This window comes from Medicago sativa, chromosome 8 (genome assembly GCF_051527215.1).
Source record: "Medicago sativa cultivar Bolivia chromosome 8, Bolivia_mono, whole genome shotgun sequence".
Taxonomy (NCBI): Eukaryota; Viridiplantae; Streptophyta; class Magnoliopsida; order Fabales; family Fabaceae; genus Medicago; species Medicago sativa.
In genome coordinates this window covers 26004901-26027534 of record NC_140756.1, presented here as the reverse complement: position 1 = coordinate 26027534, position 22634 = coordinate 26004901, and the positions used below count along the sequence as shown (strand labels likewise).

The following is a 22634-nucleotide window of genomic DNA, read 5'->3' as shown; positions in this document are numbered from 1 at the left end:
TACAGAAATTAGAAATAAGATCAACTAAATGGTCAAGTATGCTCAGCCAACAGCCAATTCTTTCAACGTAAATATAATAATTGACAAGTAACGAGATCTGTACATACAATAAGTTAACAACAGCCCTCAGTTGTATTCAATAAATATCATCCGTCTCAAAGACTATGTTTATCCCTAGAAAAGTCAAATGAGCGCCCTGATAATTTCTTGGGTTCTAATTAAGGACCAGGATACTAAATGGAAGAAAATAGGTGACTAAATCAACTCCAGAAATAAAGCCTCATTTTTGTTGCTAAGGCCTACTTCATTCAAGGTAGCCGATCTATCATTAACATTGTATGCTCGTCGCGGGTATGACCTTACCTGTTCAAATATCCAAGCAGTGACTTTCTTATCACTTCAACCTTTAAACGATAACGAGAATAATTTTGTCCAAATATCGTAAATCGGCGCTAAAGTTTTACATTCAAACTTTCAACTTCAAGTAATAATGAAATAAAAATTGTATACAGAAAATATTTTTAAATATTAGGGTTTTGGTTTTCTTTTCTCCTTTCTTGCATAAAAAAACAATAATCAGCTTATTTCATACCGTTTCTGACGGTGTGCTGTTTTTTAGTCAAAATATTTATAGTATACTATGACCTCTGTATCCGTCAGACCATCAACATACATATGGTCATATGGTCATATGGTATACACTGATTAATACTACAGAGTCAAATTCATTTCATATGGGCCTAGGCTTTCCTGAATCAAATTCTGACCTATACATGCTCTGGAAGGTGTGAAAATATGCTCTATTCACTTGGTAATTCTCGGTCATGTGAACTGTTTTGCTCAATATGCACTTTGCGGTCTAAACTTAGGGTATAAAAGATCTGAGCGCCCGGCCATCGGTGTTGGAATATGTCACGACCCAAAAACAATCATCGTGACTGGCGCACGAACTAGATCATTCTAGCCGGCAAGCCTATTAAACAAACTTGACAACTAAATAAACAAATAAAAATTCACTGAAATTTCGACAGAGTTTCCTCTGTATTTTCAACATTTCCAAGATGTAAATCCTGTTTTAAAAACCTGTTCTATCTGCCAGAATCTCCAAATAACGTTTTTATTTTCATACTACTTGTACAACTCAAAATAAAACATCATAACATCCAAATAGCTGCAGATACATCAATACTAACTATATTCTCCAATCCTATTTCAGCCTCAATGATATTGATTCAAAATTCGATTTGAAATCATAAAAAAAACACTTCGAAGGAAAAATTAAACTAAAGGCATCAACACCATAATAATTCCAAAAGTTCCTACTTGATCTAGAATATCATCAGCAACACTAAGACAATCATTCAAGGAAATAAGATAAATCAACCGACTCATAATATATCATAGCAAAGTTAAGTCCTAATTTTGACTATCATCCCTTAATCTCTAATCCTTCTCACTATTTAAATTTCTTTAATCACAAATCATATCCACGCTATTTGATCACATCAAATCTCTAAACTTAAATCTTAATAAGAATTTTACATGGCCTTATGCATATAGATTCCATCTTATCGAGAAATTAACATAAATTTAGTACGCAATTCCTCATTTCCAACTATTGGTAAAATGCCCCTGAAATATTTCTTCGTAGCTAACTCATTCTAAACATAATTTTTATGTTAATATGCATATGCTAAGTTAGTATTCATGTTGGAGGGTCCTTAGAATTTTTCCTTGGTTCCATAATTTTATTTTTGTTCTCTTTCAAATATTATTCGAATAATTCTTGACTTAAAATTTTATATCATTAATTATACATTTCATTCGTTACTATGAGCCGTACCTCATAGGCTACATTATCTCTCGTTGTAGCAAACGGATTACTATGACCCGTACGTCATAGGCTACATTATCTCTCGTTGTAGCAAACGGATTACTATGACCCGTACGTCATAGGCTACATTATCTCTCGTTGTAGCAAACGGTTTACTATGACCCGTACGTCATAGGCTACATTATCTCTCGTTGTAGCAAACAGTTTACTATGACCCGTACGTCATAGGCTACATTATCTCTCGTTGTAGCAAACGGTTTACTATGACCCGTACGTCATAGGCTACATTATCTCTCGTTGTAGCAAACGGATTTTTCATATTTTCTTTTATTATTATTTTTTTCTTTCTTTCTTTTCTTTGAGCATGTTACTCATTTCAATTTTTCTTCTCATTTCCATTTTTCTGTGACTTTCTATAATTCACTGTGAACATATTACTCATAGATTGCATTTCAAATTTTCTTTCAAATCATTTCTATAATTTTTATACATCAATTGTCTTGATAGAATTTTCCTCCAACATTTATACTAGCATAAACATACTTATTAACATAAAAGAGATTTTTGGATACACTAATAAGGATACCTAATTCAGAAATAATCATTATACTATCTCACATATATTTTGTTTCAAATGTACCATTCATATGGCATAATAGTCATGCTATAATTATGCCAACTTATTCTAATAATTCATAGATATTCCATCAATCACCATCTTAATCCAATTCCAAACAAGTTCTTAAATTATCTATACACATATCATATAAATTTATATGTTCTTTTTATTAATAATCATCCATATACTTCTTTAAATCCATGAACTATCAATGTCAATACACAAGTAACGATATCATTACTAATAAACTCTAATAAATCATTTAATCTACCCACTAATACTCACATAGGACATTATACACATTTCGGCTACAAATTCGATAAAATGAGTATTAAAATTCTTAACCAAGCTAAAGCCATTTATTTCTATAAAAGCTTCATTTACACTATCAAAGAATTGTGTCAAAGCTATAAAATATAACAAATTTACTTTCCAGAGTTCTAGCCGAAATTGTGCAGACATACACTAAAACCTATTAAATTATCCTTCCTCCAATTTCAACACCACCATAAACATATTTAACATCATAAGAGCTATTTTTAGAGTATACTAGCAAGGGGAATTAACCTAATGTTATATCATCGCTAATTATTTCCTAATGTATCAAAATCATATATTATCATTCTAAGGGCATAATTAAAATACCCAAAGGGAAGTTTTACTAACTAAAGGAACTCACAATCTTGTGGAGATTCCTCTAGAACACTTTGTGGCAAAATCTCCAACTCCAAGCCACTAGCTAAATTCCTTCTTCCTCCAATTACTCCAATGCTTTAAAACATCAAGGGTACTCCTAGAAACTTGCTTTCCAATAATTCCAATGGATTAAGAATGAAAAATGGTGATTTCGGAAATAAACAAGAAAGGGGCTGTTTGCTTACTAGAGAGAAAGAGAAGAGTTTTGCTTGCTTAATAGTTGCTAATGGCACCACAAGAAACTTATTTGAGGTTTAAGCTAAAGGATTCATGGAATGATTGATTAAAATGAAGATGGTGAGAGTTTGGTGGTGGCCGATGGTCCTAGAGAGAAGGAGGGGAGAAACTTTGTGATATTTTCTTTAGAGAGAGAAAGGTAAGATATTTTTAGAAAGAGAAGGAAACTAGAATTGTGTAGAAGTTGTGGTGGAATAATTTTTATAAAATGAATTTTGGTTGGAAAATACCCATTTTACCCTTGGCTTAAAAAAATCTCATGGAGGGATATTACATTCTACCCCCCTTAAAGAAATTTCGTCCTCGAAATTTTAGAAATTTATTTGCTAATAAGCATAAACAATTTCTACATAATTTCAACTTTAGATTCCAACATACGTCCATTACTAACTAATTCTTTTTGACTGACTAATTTAAACTGCATAGGTACCAGCCACCACGCTTCCACTGCGCCACTCTGATTTATTTCTTCACACCTTACATCTTATTAAATTCCATTGACCCAAGGCACGATCTGAATCGACCTGCTCTGATACCAACTTTGTCACGACCCAAAAACAATCATCGTGACTGGCGCACGAACTAGATCATTCTAGCCGGCAAGCCTATTAAACAAACTTGACAACTAAATAAACAAATAAAAATTCACTGAAATTTCGACAGAGTTTCCTCTGTATTTTCAACATTTCCAAGATGTAAATCCTGTTTTAAAAACCTGTTCTATCTGCCAGAATCTCCAAATAACGTTTTTATTTTCATACTACTTGTACAACTCAAAATAAAACATCATAACATCCAAATAGCTGCAGATACATCAATACTAACTATATTCTCCAATCCTATTTCAGCCTCAATGATATTGATTCAAAATTCGATTTGAAATCATAAAAAAAACACTTCGAAGGAAAAATTAAACTAAAGGCATCAACACCATAATAATTCCAAAAGTTCCTACTTGATCTAGAATATCATCAGCAACACTAAGACAATCATTCAAGGAAATAAGATAAATCAACCGACTCATAATATATCATAGCAAAGTTAAGTCCTAATTTTGACTATCATCCCTTAGTCTCTAATCCTTCTCACTATTTAAATTTCTTTAATCACAAATCATATGCACGCTATTTGATCACATCAAATCTCTAAACTTAAATCTTAATAAGAATTTTACATGGCCTTATGCATATAGATTCCATCTTATCGAGAAATTAACATAAATTTAGTACGCAATTCCTCATTTCCAACTATTGGTAAAATGCCCCTGAAATATTTCTTCGTAGCTAACTCATTCTAAACATAATTTTTATGTTAATATGCATATGCTAAGTTAGTATTCATGTTGGAGGGTCCTTAGAATTTTTCCTTGGTTCCATAATTTTATTTTTGTTCTCTTTCAAATATTATTCGAATAATTCTTGACTTAAAATTTTATATCATTAATTATACATTTCATTCGTTACTATGAGCCGTACCTCATAGGCTACATTATCTCTCGTTGTAGCAAACGGATTACTATGACCCGTACGTCATAGGCTACATTATCTCTCATTGTAGCAAACGGATTACTATGACCCGTACGTCATAGGCTACATTATCTCTCGTTGTAGCAAACGGTTTACTATGACCCGTACGTCATAGGCTACATTATCTCTCGTAGCAAACGGATTTTTCATATTTTCTTTTATTATTATTTTTTTCTTTCTTTCTTTTCTTTGAGCATGTTACTCATTTCAATTTTTCTTCTCATTTCCATTTTTCTGTGACTTTCTATAATTCACTGTGAACATATTACTCATAGATTGCATTTCAAATTTTCTTTCAAATCATTTCTATAATTTTTATACATCAATTGTCTTGATAGAATTTCCCTCCAACATTTATACTAGCATAAACATACTTATTAACATAAAAGAGATTTTTGGATACACTAATAAGGATACCTAATTCAGAAATAATCATTATACTATCTCACATATATTTTGTTTCAAATGTACCATTCATATGGCATAATAGTCATGCTATAATTATGCCAACTTATTCTAATAATTCATAGATATTCCATCAATCACCATCTTAATCCAATTCCAAACAAGTTCTTAAATTATCTATACACATATCATATAAATTTATATGTTCTTTTTATTAATAATCATCCATATACTTCTTTAAATCCATGAACTATCAATGTCAATACACAAGTAACGATATCATTACTAATAAACTCTAATAAATCATTTAATCTACCCACTAATACTCACATAGGACATTATACACATTTCGGCTACAAATTCGATAAAATGAGTATTAAAATTCTTAACCAAGCTAAAGCCATTTATTTCTATAAAAGCTTCATTTACACTATCAAAGAATTGTGTCAAAGCTATAAAATATAACAAATTTACTTTCCCAAGTTCTAGCCGAAATTGTGCAGACATACACTAAAACCTATTAAATTATCCTTCCTCCAATTTCAACACCACCATAAACATATTTAACATCATAAGAGCTATTTTTAGAGTATACTAGCAAGGGGAATTAACCTAATGTTATATCATCGCTAATTATTTCCTAATGTATCAAAATCATATATTATCATTCTAAGGGCATAATTAAAATACCCAAAGGGAAGTTTTACTAACTAAAGGAACTCACAATCTTGTGGAGATTCCTCTAGAACACTTTGTGGCAAAATCTCCAACTCCAAGCCACTAGCTAAATTCCTTCTTCCTCCAATTACTCCAATGCTTTAAAACATCAAGGGTACTCCTAGAAACTTGCTTTCCAATAATTCCAATGGATTAAGAATGAAAAATGGTGATTTAGGAAATAAACAAGAAAGGGGCTGTTTGCTTACTAGAGAGAAAGAGAAGAGTTTTGCTTGCTTAATAGTTGCTAATGGCACCACAAGAAACTTATTTGAGGTTTAAGCTAAAGGATTCATGGAAGGATTGATTAAAATGAAGATGGTGAGAGTTTGGTGGTGGCCGATGGTCCTAGAGAGAAGGAGGGGAGAAACTTTGTGATATTTTCTTTAGAGAGAGAAAGGTAAGATATTTTTAGAAAGAGAAGGAAACTAGAATTGTGTAGAAGTTGTGGTGGAATAATTTTTATAAAATGAATTTTGGTTGGAAAATACCCATTTTACCCTTGGCTTAAAAAAATCTCATGGAGGGATATTACAGAATATGTATAACTTTTGCGATAGGTGCACCTGCAATTGCTGGTCTATATACAATCCTTAGTCCTCTAGGTAAAGATTATGATTCTGGATCGGACGAAGAATCACAGGTTCAAATTGCTGCTGCTCAAAAGATAGAGCAGATGAGACTGAAATCATTTGAGAGGAGATATTCATTTGCAACAAAAAATAAACTAAGAACAGTCGAAAATAGACCAAAGTGGAGTGGAGGAATACTTGACATTTGGGACGATATCTCTCAAGCATATCTATCACTTTTCTGTACTTTTTGTGCATTTGGTTGGAATATGGAGAGACTTGGCTTTGGAAACATGTATGTTCACATTGCCACTTTTATGCTTTTCTGTATGGCCCCCTTTTGGATTTTCATCTTGGCTGCTGTTAATATTGAGGATGACACCGTTAGGCAATGTCTAGTAGGTGCTGGGATTGTTCTATGCTTTTTCGGTATGCTCTATGGTGGTTTTTGGAGGATCCAAATGAGAAAGAGGTATAATTTGCCTACTTATGACTTCTGTTTCGGCAAGCCTGCGGTTTCGGATTGCATACTTTGGCTATTCTGTTGTTGGTGCTCTCTTGCTCAAGAAATGCGAACGGGGGATGCCTATCATATTGTAGATGATAAATTCTTCAGCAAAGAAATTAACACTGTTGACCAACAGCCGATTTCACCTCTGCGTCGCGAAGGTGTGTCATCAACCAAATCTGGGACAAGTTCTCCTCTTGGTGTCAACTCGTCTCCTTCTACTTTCAAACCGTCAAGTCCTCTAAGTTCTAGCAGTTTCTTTATGGAATATCATAGTCCAGATGGTCCACTATCTTCCGTAAAAGAAGAGCTTTCTGAAAAAGATAAAGATGTAACAATGATTCCACCAACGCCGCCGGTGATACAATGAGAATCTCCTTAGTCCCTGAAGATAAAAGCTTGAAATCCTTTCTACTTGTCAATTGCTATTTATATATGGCATTTTATGTGATGGTCTATTCAATTGAGTTCTGTGCCTCCAAACTCATGGTTTTACTCATTTGGTATGCTCCTACTCATGTATATCGACCGTGTATTTGAGGAGGCACGTTTTAGCTGGCTGACTATCAGCTGCATGTAATTGAAATCAAAGTACTTTCTTGTTTGAGGCTTTCTTTACATCCATTGAAATGATTGTAGAGAGCATTGTACAGTACATTCTTAAGTGTGTGTTCCTTCTTGTGAGTACAATTTATGACTGGATATGCAACCAGGTTTTGTTTCCAATTTGTTTATATTGGATGAATTCTTGCTTGCACAGCTTTTCTGGTTCTATCCAAGAAACAGGCTTGTATGAAAGACTCATGCATGAATTTGTTGATTCACCTGGTTTATGGAAGGTTAACAAATCATTTTATAATTTGTGCACGTATATATAGCATGCACCACAACTATAGTCTGATTTTTTATATAAATTCTGATATGAGACTAAAGTACTGAGAGTTCATGATGTAGTGTGGTTGTGAAGATATAAAATATGCTGAGTTCTGCTAGTGTTATGTAACGTGCATTAAAGCACATAACATGTGCTTCTGCTTCTCTCTTCTTTTGTGAACAAACACATAACATGTGCTTTGTGTTTTATCATAATGGAAGGATTTCACCGCAATAGGGTTTGGTCTTTCTCAACGAATTACTACAATTAGTGTCAAATTCATATTGCAAGTTCATTGTTTAAGTATATTGGATAAATCATACAAAATAAAGGATAAGTGAAATGAGTTGTTAATCATATATGATTCATACTCATTGAATGTATTTGTGTAGTATACTACTACTTCATACAAAAACTCAAATCGAAAGGAATATTTTATTGTGTAACCATAAAATTTGCATTGTTGTATAGCCCGGTTGATGAACATCATGAAACTAGCAAAAAACAGTAAATTTAGTTTTATGTTGGATGTGTAGTCACACAAAATTATAAATGAAAAGAGAGAAAGTACCTTCTGTTGTAAAACAGATGATACTGTTTAGTCTTAAATGGTTTGACGAGTGTTTAGACCTTTCAAAATGTGGTATTAACAATAACAAACTTTATGATCAAAATTCATGTGATTTTAAACTTATGACATTTTCTTTTTAATGCACCAAATATACACCACACACACACACACACACGCTGCATTTTTGTTTTGTCTGGTTTCATCCTGTGTTTGAGAGCAGCTATTGTGACGTGGCTTTCATTTCGTCTAATCTTCATTTATTGTATGATAGATCACAGCTACAAATGTTAATTATGGCCTCCGGTTGGCAGCAAGCAGATACAATATTTTGTTTTGTGCTCTACTTGCAAAACTGTTAATGCCGTTGTATCTGTTATTTTCGATGTTTAGACTTATAGAAGACAATTTTTGTGATCCTTTATTGTGTTTTGCTCATGAATAAAAATAAGGCACTCAGCATAGTAGCCAACACCTTCACACCCTAAGAATTTTTTGCATTCTTCCCATCTATAAAATATCAACTTCCAAGTACTGGTTTTTCAAATATTTAAACATATTGAAGAATGAGGATATATATATACAAAGCATATGCATTTTTTCTTTCAATCAGGCAATTACTAAAACATCATTTCAGTTTGTGTTAATCAATGCTGCAATTACTTCAACATAATTTCTGCTTCTGTGATTCAAGACGATGTTAATTAGTTTCTTCTGTCCTTTCTCCAATCCCATGGCTTCTCGGGATTTTTTGAAGCCCATAATCCAACTCGCTTCGCTCTGGCTTCTTTCTCCCACTAGTGTAAGAACATAAGAGAGTTAGGATCCTATTATGTTTTCCCCCGTTAAACCAAATACACAATTCATGCGTTTTAAAGCCCCAAATGCATTTTCATACACATCATTAGCACTTACAGTTTCTAGTTCTGGTCGTTTGTCGTAGGCTGCATAGTGCCATGCTAAACCCTTCTTTAGCATCAATTCCTTATCATAAAAAGAAATCAACATGAAAAAACTTGGCAGTCATAAAATGTAAAGAGTTAAATTAACTTAAAATGTATGAAATGAATACCTGTACAAAAATGTTATTACAATAGATATCGCCTACTAAACGTTGATACTGATCTTTTCCATAAATAAGGACTCTCAAAGATTTCCCTTGAACAATCTTGGTCAGTTCAGTTTTAGCTTCTTTTCCGTACGGCATTGCGTTTTCTGGCGAATCAATTCCCCTGTTTTTATCGTAGAGTTCATCAATAGTTCAATACTGAAGACTTAAAATGTATGCAAGAATCAATCAATAGTTGTGTCTTTGTTTGATGAGTACCTTAGTCGGATCCGATACTTTTTAGCTAGGATTTCCTCGTTTTCAAATAGAATCATCCTAATCAAGAAAACAACATTGGAGTAAAATATGTAGAATTTAACTTTGAAACAAATACATTGAGAATTAAGTAAAACTATAAACCAACCGGTATCCTGCGTCAACAATCTGTTTGTGCAATGCCTCTTCCTCTTCATAGTTCCTTCTAGAACGGGCTTCTGCCCTATGCACGGCTGCAATGTGCACGTTACTAGGGACCCGTGATGATTCTCTAGGGTCTGCTGTGCTAACATAAACTGTTAGACCATCACCATCTGCCACTGCTTTTGCATCAACCTAGTCCAATTGCAAAATCGATGAATCATTTCAACTACCACATGTTCATCATCAAATCATCATAATAAGCTTATAATTTAACAAGAGGGAATTGCCGTTTTAGTATCTGAAATTTAAGGATAATTTGGTCTTTGAAGCAAATAAAACTCTTGAGATTGAAAACCATTGATCACAAACTCGTTTATATCAATCAATTTTATCTCTGAAATTGTTGCAGAAGAGCTAATGCTATCAAAGAGCTCAAAATTTCATAAATCATTTTAGAATTTTGTGAATCTTAGAAACCAAATTGCTCAATTTATGCAGTTTTAGAGACTAAATAAGTGATTTACTCTACATTTGTGTTATCAATTGCAGTTTACGAAAAATAGTTGTTTGTTCAAATTTCATTACGCAACAGTGCTATAGCCGTTATTTGATAACTATTTGTACTAAATATTATATCACCGAATAGTTGTCTGTTCAAATTCTGCTACGTTATAGCCGCCATTTAACAGCACTGCTCGACATGATAGTAATTTGATTCTTACCGGCAAGGTGTGTATTTCATATTGTACTCCATGAGGTAAAGATGTAGGAGGAGGTTGAACAGCTACTTCAACTGGAGTATGTGACAGTGGAAGACCATAGAAAGTCAACAATTCCTATAAATCAAACAACAAAACATATTTGATCTGTTATATCATATCACACAGTGACAGTACTCTTAAACAAATTAAGTAAAATTGAAGTTTGGAAGTACATGAAAACCTCAATGTCTTCTTTTTTATGGCCTTTTAATGTCAGAATAACAAATAGTTAATCAATTACGCATTTCAGTCAAATATAATCAATGATCAAGATAGTTGTCCCCATGATAGCATAGATCTGTCATAAACTTTAATAGAATGCAATTGAAACTAAGAATCAGAAACATTGGGAAGGTACAAATTGAGTCATATAGGAATTAAAAGGAATTTTCAATACCTGTAAAGACAGTGAAATGACATGAGCCAAATCATCATCTTCTCGTTCAAAATGACTTTGTTGAGGCACATCATAATATGAATGCTGAAATAATATATTGGCGGAAAATTTTTTAGAAAGGATAAAGAAACAGAAGTAAACAAAATATGGTTAAGCTTAATGATACGGGTATACATTATCAGCATTCTGTGAAGAACTTTCTCTGATCTCCTTCTTCGAGGCTTCTATTGCAGCTAGAAGCATTGCATCCTCTGCATCTTCATCATGAACGCGTGAAGCACTTGACTGAGCTAAAGGGTAGTCATTCTGATAATCATTATGAACATGTTTAAATATTATGAACCAATATAAATAAACGCATTAGTATTATTTTGATAGTATAAATTAGAAATAACCATAATTCATGACATGTAACTTCAGTATCCTATAAACTTCGATTAATTTTTAGCCTACTAGCTTAGATTAATTTTTTCCATAAGTTTCATACATTTATTTTAACTCATTATTTTATTAGATTTCACCGGTGCAGCTAAATTCCACTCCACATTGCGCAGGTCAGTGTCTAGTATCCTATAAAGTGTGACATCCTCAAAAAAATGGCTAACATAATTCATTATTTAAGAAAAACGACCACATGACAACAGATTATGAGATCACTGAACATCTTTAGCAACAAAATTGTCAAAATCCATGCCATTGTAAAACAACAAAGGTTCAATCCATAAATCAATTCGATAGGATGAGAAACACTCACAACTCTATAGGTGCCAGGCTTCACTGCTCCATAAATGTCTATGAAATCATAAAGAAGCTACAAGGCAATAAAATAACAAACTGTTAGCAATAACAAGTATCCAAACTACCGCAGTAATGTAAAATACACATAGTTTCCGACTTCATAACTGCATATGTATGCTATCGTAAATTAATGGAGAGATACAGAAACACTTTAATATGAATATTCACTAATTGCCACAAAGAAGTCAAACATGCAGGTTCTATCCCATATGAGCTTCGAGGAAAGCATGAATTAAAATAAATCTGTAAAAGGTTTCGCGGTTTCAGCATTTCATGCCTCTGTTTCTCATCCATGAGAGTAGCTAATTTTAACCATTCATCTTGCATGGATACCGAAGATTCGAAATTACTCAGAGGTCACATGACTTTGACTTCTATACTTGACCATACATGGATGATACAATGGTCAGCGGAAAAAAAAAAACGTTTCATAGCTCAGCTAACAGTAGGAAAAGTTACGGTGCAACTCAGCCAATGCATTACCGTTCTTTCAAGCGTATTTTTGTGTTTTTCTTCTTGCTTTGATGAATGGGTTTCAGATTTGTTGAGAGAATTCAATTCTTTTTGTTTATCAGCTTGTAGTGATGCTATATAGTCAGCATCCTGCATAAAGATGTTGACAGGTTATTATCCTTTCATGGATATAGATCATACAGACATTACAGGCAAGAGACTAAACCTGTTGTTGTCTTATCAACTGAGTCTCAGATAATAATTGAGATCCTGAACTGGATGAACCCTGCCTTTTGGGATCAGCATTTTTTTCTGAATGATGTTGCAGGTCAGGCAAAGATGGAAATTTGTGAGAACTGTGATTCGAAGTTTCACCATAAAGTGCAGTTTCAATCAGCAATGCTTCATTGAGCTCGTCAGGAGAAATACCACCCCACTACATTGCAAAATAAGGCAAGAAGTCATTAGCATAACCATCAGTTTAAGACATGAAGCTTTGCATATGCATCACACACTCTTGGGTCTCCAATGGGTGGTTGTGCAACATCTAAAGCTACATTTCAATTAGACGATGGTCCTGACTTCACTTGGACAAGATATATTTATCAAAAAGAAAGAAATACATAATGATTTTTTAAGGTGAGATTGAATATTATAAATGCACAATTTCTCCCATGAAACTGCTCTATGAAGTGCTTACATTCAAATGTGTTGCGTGATAAGAAGGTAAAATGTACCAACTTAAGTTAATACAATTGAATTCTGATGGATATATCAGAAAATTTCGTTATTTCAAATTTACAAAATTACTTCTGTCAAACATCGACATCGCATAACCTGAAATAGCTTTACAGAATTCGCTATGTATTTTAATCAACACTGGTAAGGAATGGGCATGAACTACGGATAATGGAATGACCTTGGCTGCATGATTCCTCCATATATAACCACCCAATTCATTGAATATCTCTGCTCTAACACCCAAGAGTCATGTGTGTGTAAATGAAAAATTGCATCAAGTTTATGAAATACCCACCTCTAGTTTGCTTCTGTTGGTGTTAGTTTTCTCTCCCTCGGCTAATAAAGCATGAGCACCAAGTACTTCACTTTCCTCTTTTACTCGAAGCTCATGTATTGCTTCCTCTTTCTCTGCAGTCTAAATAGAATGCAATTGAAACTAAGAATCAGAAACATTGGGAAGGTACAAATTGAGTCATATAGGAATTAAAAGGAATTTTCAATACCTGTAAAGACAGTGAAATGACATGAGCCAAATCATCATCTTCTCGTTCAAAATGACTTTGTTGAGGCACATCATAATATGAATGCTGAAATAATATATTGGAGGAAAATTTTTTAGAAAGGATAAAGAAACAGAAGTAAACAAAATATGGTTAAGCTTAATGATACGGGTATACATTATCAGCATTCTGTGAAGAACTTTCTCTGATCTCCTTCTTCGAGGCTTCTATTGCAGCTAGAAGCATTGCATCCTCTGCATCTTCATCATGAACGCGTGAAGCACTTGACTGAGCTAAAGGGTAGTCATTCTGATAATCATTTGACCCATAAATCAACTCCAGAAATAAAGCCTCATTCTTGTTGCTAAGGCCTACTTCATTCAAGGTAGCCGATCTATCATTAACATTGTATGCTCGTCGCGGGTATAACCTTACCTGTTCAAATATCCAAGCAGTGATAGTTAATCAATTACGCATTTCAGTCAAATATAATCAATGATCAAGATAGTTGTCACCATGATAGCATAGACATATCATAAACTTTAACCGAAGAGGAACAAAATTGAGAGCCATAACCAACTTTATTTTAGGATATGTTATTCTTTTAAGCTAAGTTTATTAAGAAAAATGATAAAGAAAAAATTGGAGGGACATAAACCTAACTCAGACAGGTTGAGAGTATGAAAGATATGAAAATCATGATATTCTTCTATGATTAGATAATGTTAACATGTTTCAATTTTTTTTTTTTTTTTTTTTGAGTAAAACATGTTTAAATACTATGAACCAATATGAATAAATGCATTAGTATTATTTTGATAGTATAAATTTGGAATAACCATAATTCATGACATGTAACTATAGTATCCTATAAACTTAGATTATTTTTAGCCTACTAACTCGGATTAATTTTTTCCATAAGTTTCTTACATTTATTTTAACTCATTATTTTATTAAATTTCACTGGTGCAACTAAATTCCACTCGCACATTGCATAGGTCAGCGTCTAGTATCCTATAAAGCGTGACATACTCAAAAAATGGTAATAAAAGCATAACATAATCCATTATTTAAGAAAAACGACCACTTGACAACAGATTACGCCACCACTGAACATCTTAAGCAACAAAATTGTCAAAATCCATGCCATAGTAAAATAACAAAGGTTCAATCCATAAATCAATTTGATAGGATGAGAAACACTCACAACTCTATAGGTGCCAGGCTTCACTGCTCCATAAATGTCAATGAAATCAAAAAGAAGCTACAAGGTAACAAAATAACAAACTGTTAGAAATGACAAGTACCCAAACTACCACAGTAATGTAATACACATAGTTTCCTACTTCATAACTGCATATGTATGCAGTATGCTATCGTAAATTAAAGGAGAGATGGAGAAATTTTGGTTTCAATATCTTTCCTGTTTCATCTTCATGTCTCATCCCAGCTAAAGAAAGCATCAGTAGCTTATCTAGTAGAACATATTTTCCTAGTTGATTTCTAAGTTGGTTATTCATTATCTTCAACAAAATGTGTCTCAAGATTTCAATTAATTGTTTACGAAGCAAGGTTTTAAATTACAATTGCAGTTGCAATTGCAAATGCATAAAAATCCTTGACATTGCATAAAATTACAAAATAAAAATAAAAATGCGGCTGCTGCAACCACAACTGCAATCGCGATGTGGTTGCAGTGACCACAATTACAGCTGCAGACCGCAACTTAAAACCATGCCACCAAGGGATCAACTTGATCATACACTTATCAAAAGGTTACCACAACTCCTGTAGGGTGTTCCTTGCGAAGTTGGAAGAGTGTGCATCCAATTAATTCTAGTTTTCAGACCTTAGGGACAAGGTTGAACTTTAAAGGGGTTCGTAGGAGTACAAAAGGATGTTTGCTAGGAAGAATACAAGGCAGACAAAGTCGTTAGTTCAGAACAATGTGATAGAAACTGATATCAAAATATAAACTAACAGTAAGATTACAATATAATCCCAAGAAATTCGAGAGTCTTGGTTCCCTCCCCTCCAAGTATTCGAGAGCTTGGTCTCTCCCTACCAATCCTTTATCCCAATCCCTGAATACCTTTCTTTTCCTCTGCATCTTATTTATAATACTAAGTCCTATAGCTGTTACATAGAAGTTTAGTAGACAGCAATTACTACACCACAAGTAACAGTTACTTATTTATAAGATTATTAAGGGTCATGTTAACTTTTGCCCTTAGGGCACAAGTTAAGGAGCTTAAAATGGGAATTAAAAATAAATTTTATATTGAAAGTATAACTTTTGCAACTTTTAAGACATTGAATATACAAGTTTCAAGAAAAACCTTCTACATTTGGTTCCTTAACTTATGCCTTAAGGCCACAAGTTAACATTCCCCTATTATTAAATAAACTACTATTATTCTATAATTGCTGCCCTTAGGAGTCCTATTACTAAAAATACTCCCCCCCTAAAGATTCACCTTGTCCTCAAGGTGAAGGATAACATAAGTGTCCACCAGGGTCCCATAACTTGAAGTAGAGTGACAGAGCAAGGTGTGAAACATGATAACTAATGCATGCATCAGACACTCTCTTTGGGGAGGAATTTTTGGCAGCAATAGGCACAGTGCCAGTTCGATCAAACCAGAGGATAATCCACTCTTCACCACAAACATGTCTGGATCTGGCGGCTTTGGCAGCGGTGGAGGTAGGCCGCCCAACTCGAGTGAAACCCATCCCTCTCCGATAGTTTTTCTAGGCAATTTCGCCCTCGATTCGAACACACTACTCATACCATGTTCATAAAAGAGTCTGTCGATACCAAGAAATTTGTGCAGATCTGCTTTGGTCTCTTGTTGCTTTTCCACAATGATGACATTCATGGAGGAATTTTCTGCATCCCTTTCTTCTGCGTTCTCTACCTTTTCCTCATTTTTCTCTTCTGCTGTCTGAATGAGTTCAGAATTTCCTTGATCAGTTTCTACTGATTGAAGGCTGAATGTGTGAGGCGTGAGGCGTCGATGACTCCCATTCCAATCCAGATTCCTCTTCTTCATCAGATATAGGTAGAACGTCTCTATACTCTGGCTTAAAATGCCAAAGTAGTGCAATGTGAAACGCTCGCCAACTCACATGTAGATGGCATCACTGCCACCATACGAGAGCACGATTTCGCAAGGCTTTCACCACCTCCAGCAACTTCTCACCCTCCTGTATTCCCACGACATCAAAATGTTTCTCAATACAAATCAACCACCAATAAGCGTCACCGCTACCGTCAAATTGTGGTATGTCCATTTTCCCCAACTGTGAATTTATTGCCCCGGATCAGAACTGCTCTGATACCAGTGATAGAAACTGATATCAAAATATAAACTAACAGTAAGATTACAATATAATCCCAAGAAATTCGAGAGTCTTGGTTCCCTCCCCTCCAAGAATTCGAGAGCTTGGTCTCTCCCTACCAATCCTTTATCCCAATCCCTGAATACCTTTCTTTTCCTCTGCATCTTATTTATAATACCAAGTCCTATAGCTGTTACATAGAAGTTCAGTAGACAGCAATTACTACTACACCACAAGTAACAGTTACTTATTTATAATATTATTAAATAAACTACTATTATTCTATAACTGCTGCCCTTAGGAGTCCTATTACTAACACAATGTATTTACCTGAAGCTTGTCAGTTTTGAAGAAGCGACGTTCACAACGACCACCGTCCGGCATTCGAACAGCAATAGTAATTGCTTTTTCATCACCTAAGGGTGGTTCATTTGGAAGCATATTCTTTTTTGCATCACCTGTTTTCTCTAATTCCTGCAAATATGTAAACACAGTTCAGTACTATTGTAAAACCAATGGAAAAAACATTCTCCTGTCAAAGGAATATGAAAAAGTCAAAAGAATCAGGTACCATACAAAAGACACGTCAACTTCTGTTAAAGCACAAGTGTTGTTAACATGCTTACCAAGTGAATGGTGCATGTTCAAAAGACAAGAATAATTTTAATGATATGTCTTTACTTCATATAAAAAAGTCACACATGCAAAAGACAAATGGAAAACAATCTTATGCAATGCGGTTGAGAACTAGTGTCAAGTGACACCAACACTTTAATATGAATATTCACTAATTGCCACAAAGAAATCAAACATGCAGGTTTCTATCCCAGATGAGCTTCGACTTCGAGGAAAGAATAAATTAAAATAAATCTGTAAAAGGTTTCACGGTTTCAGCATTTCATGCCTCTGTTTCTCATCCATGAGAGTAGCTAATTTTAACCATTCATCTTGCATGGATACTGAAGATTCGAAATTACTCAGAGGTAACATGACTTTGACTTCTATATTTGACCATACATGGATCGTCAGCGGAAGAAAGAAAAAAATGTTTCATAGCTCAGCTAACAGTAGGAAAAGTTAAGTTACAAACTCAGCCAATGCATTACCGTTCTTTCAAGCGTATTTTTGTGTTTTTCTTCTTGCTTTGATGAATGGGTTTCAGATTTGTTGAGAGAATTCAATTCTTTTTGTTTATCAACTTGTAGGGATGCTATATAGTCAGCAACCTGCATAAAGATGTTGACAGGTTATTATCCTTTCATGGATATAGATCATACAGACATTACAGGCAAGAGACTAAACCTGTTGTTGTCTTATCAACTGAGTCTCAGATAATAATTGAGATCCTGAACTGGATGAACCCTGCCTTTTGGGATCAGCATTTTTTTCTGAATGATGTTGCAGGTCAGGCAAAGATGGAAATTTGTGAGAACTGTGATTCGAAGTTTCACCATAAAGTGCAGTTTCAATCAGCAATGCTTCATTGAGCTCGTCAGGAGAAATACCACCCCACTACATTGCAAAATAAGGCAAGAAGTCATTAGCATAACCATCAGTTTAAGACATGAAGCTTTGCATATGCATCACACACTCTTGGGTCTCCAATGAGTGGTTGTGCAACATCTAAAGCTACATTTCAATTGGATGATGGTCCTGACTTCACTTGGAAAAGATATATTTATCAAAAAGAAAGAAATACATAATGATTTTTTGAAGTGAAATTTTTCCCATGAAACTGTTCTATCAAGTGCTTACATTCAAATGTGTTGCGTGATAAGAAGGTAACATTACCGACTTAAGTTAATACATTTGAATTCTCATTGATATATCAGAAAATTTTGTTATTTCAAATTTACAAAATTAGTTCTGTCTAACATCAACATCACATAACCTGAAATGGCTTAATAGAATTTCATGTATTTTAATCAACACTAGTAAGGAATGGGCATGGACAAAAGTAGGAAGAGAAAGTTAGCAGAACCACATATAACCCCAAGGGCTTTTTAGTAAAACAAAATATTTTTAGGTGACTATAAAAATATACCCAAAAAAATTATGATGTAATAAAAAAATCAAGGTTTGTGAACTACGGAAAATAGAATGATCATGGCTGCACGATTCCTCCATATAGAACCACCCAATTCATTATGTCTCTGCTTTAACACCAAGAGTCATGCGTGTGTAAATGAAAAATTGCATCAAGTTTATGAAATACCCACCTCTAGTTTGCTTCTGTTAGTGTTAATTCTCTCTCCCTCGGCTAATAAAGCATGAGCACCAAGTACTTCATTTTCCTCTTTTGCTCGAAGCTCACGTATTGCTTCCTCTTTCTCTGCAGTCTAAATTGAATGCAATTGAAATTAAGAATCAGAAACACTGGAAAGGTACAAATTGAGTCATATAGAAATTAAAAGGAATTTTCAGAACCTGTAAAGACAGTGAAATGATATGAGCCAAATCATCATCTTCTCGTGCAAAATGACTTTGTGGAGTCACATCATAATATGAATGCTGAAATAATATATTCGAGGAAAAAACTTTCGAAAGGATAAAGAAATAGATGTAACAAAATATGGTTAAGCTTAACGATATGAGTATACATTATGAGCACTCTGTGAAGAACTTTCTCTGATCTCCTTCTTCGAGGCTTCTATTGCAGCTAGAAGCATTGCATCCTCTGCATCTTCATCATGAACACGTGAAGCACTTGACTGAGCTAAAGGGTAGTCATTCGGATAATCATTTGACCCATAATATCCTCGACCATGAGATGATAAACTTCCATTAGTATCAGCACCTGCATAGCTCAATCCGGCGCGGTTTTGGTTGTTTTGATTATTTGCTTCAGAGTAATCATAGTGTGGGGTTGCAGTAGCAGCAAGATTTTGTTCCTGACTAGATAATTTACAAGAAGAAAAAATAAACTCAACCTCTTATGTCTAGTAAGATTCCAACTTCTAATAATGGTCATTAACAAAAATTGAGAGGATGTGAAAGGAAATAAAAGAAATTCTATTTATGAACCACATTGCCATACATGTGTCTGTCTCCAATAAAATGTGCATTCACGGCTTCGTTTAGATTGCCTCCATATTCCTGCAGACAAAAGTTGTTCAAAAAAAATCTCAATAAAATCTCTCTTTTTCTTTCTTGTTTCTTCAAAACCAACTTCAAAAGGAAACAAGCAAAGAAAAAAACAGAGGGGAATAAACAAATGCAACAGTTATAGTAAGGATTGTAATCTTTTTTGACACTCTTTCATTTTAGTTCTGTAAAAAAAAAAAAATTATTTATTTTTAGTTCTTACAAATATACCACTTTTTAGTTTTAGTCCTTATTGTTTTGTATTAGTCCTTATAAAGTTAAAAATGGTTATATAATAGGTGTGTAATATTCACTTTAGTCCTTATATATAGCAATGTTTAAAAGACTAAAGTAAGATCGATTCTTCTTCTTTTTTTTTCTTTATGGTTTCTGATATTATAGAAATCATATTTAAGAGAATGTCAGACACACTAAATGTGAGCACTTCTTCCAGACAGAATTTGAACGCCCATTGTGCAAGTCTAACTCCTTCTACTAGATTCAACTCCTAAGTTTTTTAAAGAGACTAACAACAAAATGCAGTATATGTATATCTGCACTGAACAAAAACACTTAAGTCTCCTAGTAAGTTACTCTCTTTGTCCTCCTTAACTATATAAGCCATTTTCAAATAAAAATTTGTCTCTAAATCTAAATATAAGCATATTTCCAAACGGAAAATGCTAACAAGTGCCCCAATGGCATTGTTTAAGGATCCAAAAAAAGCAAATTTTACATAGAAAATGATGTATTCCTTAAACAATGCCCTTAGAGCAGTTGCTAGCATGACCCTTTTAATCCCTGTAAATTTTCCATTAGCTTATTTACTCCCTGTAAATTTTTCTGTTAGTATTTTTTGTCTCTAAAAATGCTAAGAAAAATGTTACAGGACTAAAAAGTGTAATTTTTTATATGGACTAAAATCGAAATTCTAGATATTTATAGAAACCATTTACTTCTATTTACTACTTGAAATCCAATATTGCTAGGTTCAACTCTTGAGTCACTCTGGCAGTTGTGTGTGTGAGTTTGAAGTGGTGTGCTAGTGACTTCATCTATAAACAAAAAAGTATCTACACATAGGATAATACACAAAATGTACACATTATTAATTCAAGGGTTAAATATGGTTTTGGTCCTTATAAATATATCAACTTTCCATTTTAGTCCCTCTAAAATTTTCCTTCAACTTTTACTCCCTATAAAGTTTTCAATCGCTACTTTTGGTCCCTATTTTTAAGATAATTTTAGTATTTTTTAATGAAATTGTACAGAAATGTGTAGAATATTGTAAGAATCTCTCCCAAAAAAATTTAGAATTTTTTTTTTTTTTTTTTGGTAGAAAATTTAGAATATTTTAACAAAACATAAATTTAATATGAATTTTTAACCATAAAAAATATAAAAATTCATATTAAATTCATGTTTTGTTAAAATATTCTAAATTTTTTTGGGAGAGATTCTTATAATATTATGAATTTTTCTGCAAAATTTAATTCAAAAATATGAATTCTACATATGAGTTTACTTTAAAAGAGGGATCAAAAGTGAAGATGGAAAATTTTTGAGGGACTAAAAGTTGAAGGAAAATTTTAGAGGGATAAAACGAAAAGTTGGTATATTTATAGGGACTAAAAACATATTTAACCCTTAATTCAACATCTACATATAAAAAAAAAAAAAAGTGTTAAAGTGATTATGAGTATGATGAATGAATGAGAGTAAAAAAGTAAGGTAGCCACGGTTTTGATCCAAGATGGTGAAATTGGTAAGTAGATCAGAAAAATGAAAACGAAAATTGAAGAGCGTGCGTGAATGTGAAGTGGGAGATGAGAAGATATGAGATATGAAACTACCTCTAGTTTTTGAACGGCGACGAACTCCGTTGCTCCGGTGATTCGCATGAAGGTTGCGACGGATTCCGGCGACGGTGTCGTCATTGAGATTTGAGTGTGTATAGTATACGAAACGCGCGTAGGATAGTAAAATGAAAGTGTTATCCAAGTGCGCGCCACCTTTATTCGAATAAAGTTACTTTCAGGTCTAAAAGTGGGACAATACTTTGGTGACATAATGTCACCGTGACATTAAATCTGGGCCACACAAAAGGTTGTGTTGTGTGGCCCAGATGTGTTGTATGGGTGACATTAAATCTGGGTCACACAAAGGTGTGTGTTGTGTGGCCCAGATTTAATGTCACGGTGACATTATGTCACCAAAGTGCCACCCCTAAAAGTGTTACTCGAATAAAGTTACCTTTATCCGGTACACGGTTCGTTTTTGTTTTGTTGGACTCGTAGTCGTGGCATATCTAGGGATGTCATTGGGTACCATGGCTACAGATAGTATGATACCCGTACCCGCCTCGTATCCTTGTGGGTATCCGTGGGTATTGAGGTATCAATGGGTATTCATGGGTACCCATGGATTTTTGGATTTATTTTTTTTTACAAATAATAACTTTTTTTAATTATCAAAAATCTTCAACTTTTAAACATTCATACATAATTCATTCCAAATTTCATAAATCATAC

General features: G+C 33.7%; 2 protein-coding genes and 1 pseudogene across 6 annotated transcripts; 1 reads left to right on the top strand and 2 right to left on the bottom strand.

Annotated features, from left to right (window-relative positions):
* Positions 1-39: 39 nt before the first annotated feature.
* LOC146897938 (plant UBX domain-containing protein 13-like) lies at positions 40-22081 on the bottom strand. Of its 5 annotated transcripts, XM_085735973.1 has the most exons (23): positions 21957-22081; positions 20054-20112; positions 19617-19911; positions 19444-19527; positions 19236-19355; positions 18319-18528; positions 18123-18242; positions 17347-17490; positions 14882-14938; positions 13852-14109; positions 13678-13761; positions 13470-13589; positions 12660-12869; positions 12464-12583; positions 11937-11993; positions 11357-11488; positions 11183-11266; positions 10747-10860; positions 10029-10216; positions 9884-9940; positions 9629-9788; positions 9472-9540; positions 9033-9353 (listed from the first exon to the last, which is right to left on the bottom strand). In XM_085735973.1, exons 1-23 carry the CDS (start codon positions 22038-22040, stop codon positions 9261-9263), a joined length of 2919 nt encoding a protein of 972 aa, XP_085592099.1. In that variant the 5' UTR covers positions 22041-22081; the 3' UTR covers positions 9033-9260. The 5 variants fall into 5 exon arrangements, 3 of the variants coding, with proteins under 3 accessions (XP_085592101.1, XP_085592099.1, XP_085592100.1); XM_085735974.1 differs by lacking the exons at positions 11937-11993; positions 12464-12583; positions 12660-12869; positions 13470-13589; XR_015022974.1 differs by lacking the exons at positions 9033-9353; positions 9472-9540; positions 9629-9788; positions 9884-9940; positions 10029-10216 and adding an exon at positions 10967-11093.
* LOC146897940 (uncharacterized) lies at positions 6540-7840 on the top strand. The gene has a single exon (XM_085735977.1). The coding sequence runs from the start codon at positions 6555-6557 to the stop codon at positions 7482-7484; it is 930 nt and encodes a 309-aa protein (XP_085592103.1). The 5' UTR covers positions 6540-6554; the 3' UTR covers positions 7485-7840.
* LOC146897939 (uncharacterized) lies at positions 15933-17104 on the bottom strand (annotated as a pseudogene).
* Positions 22082-22634: the final 553 nt, after the last annotated feature.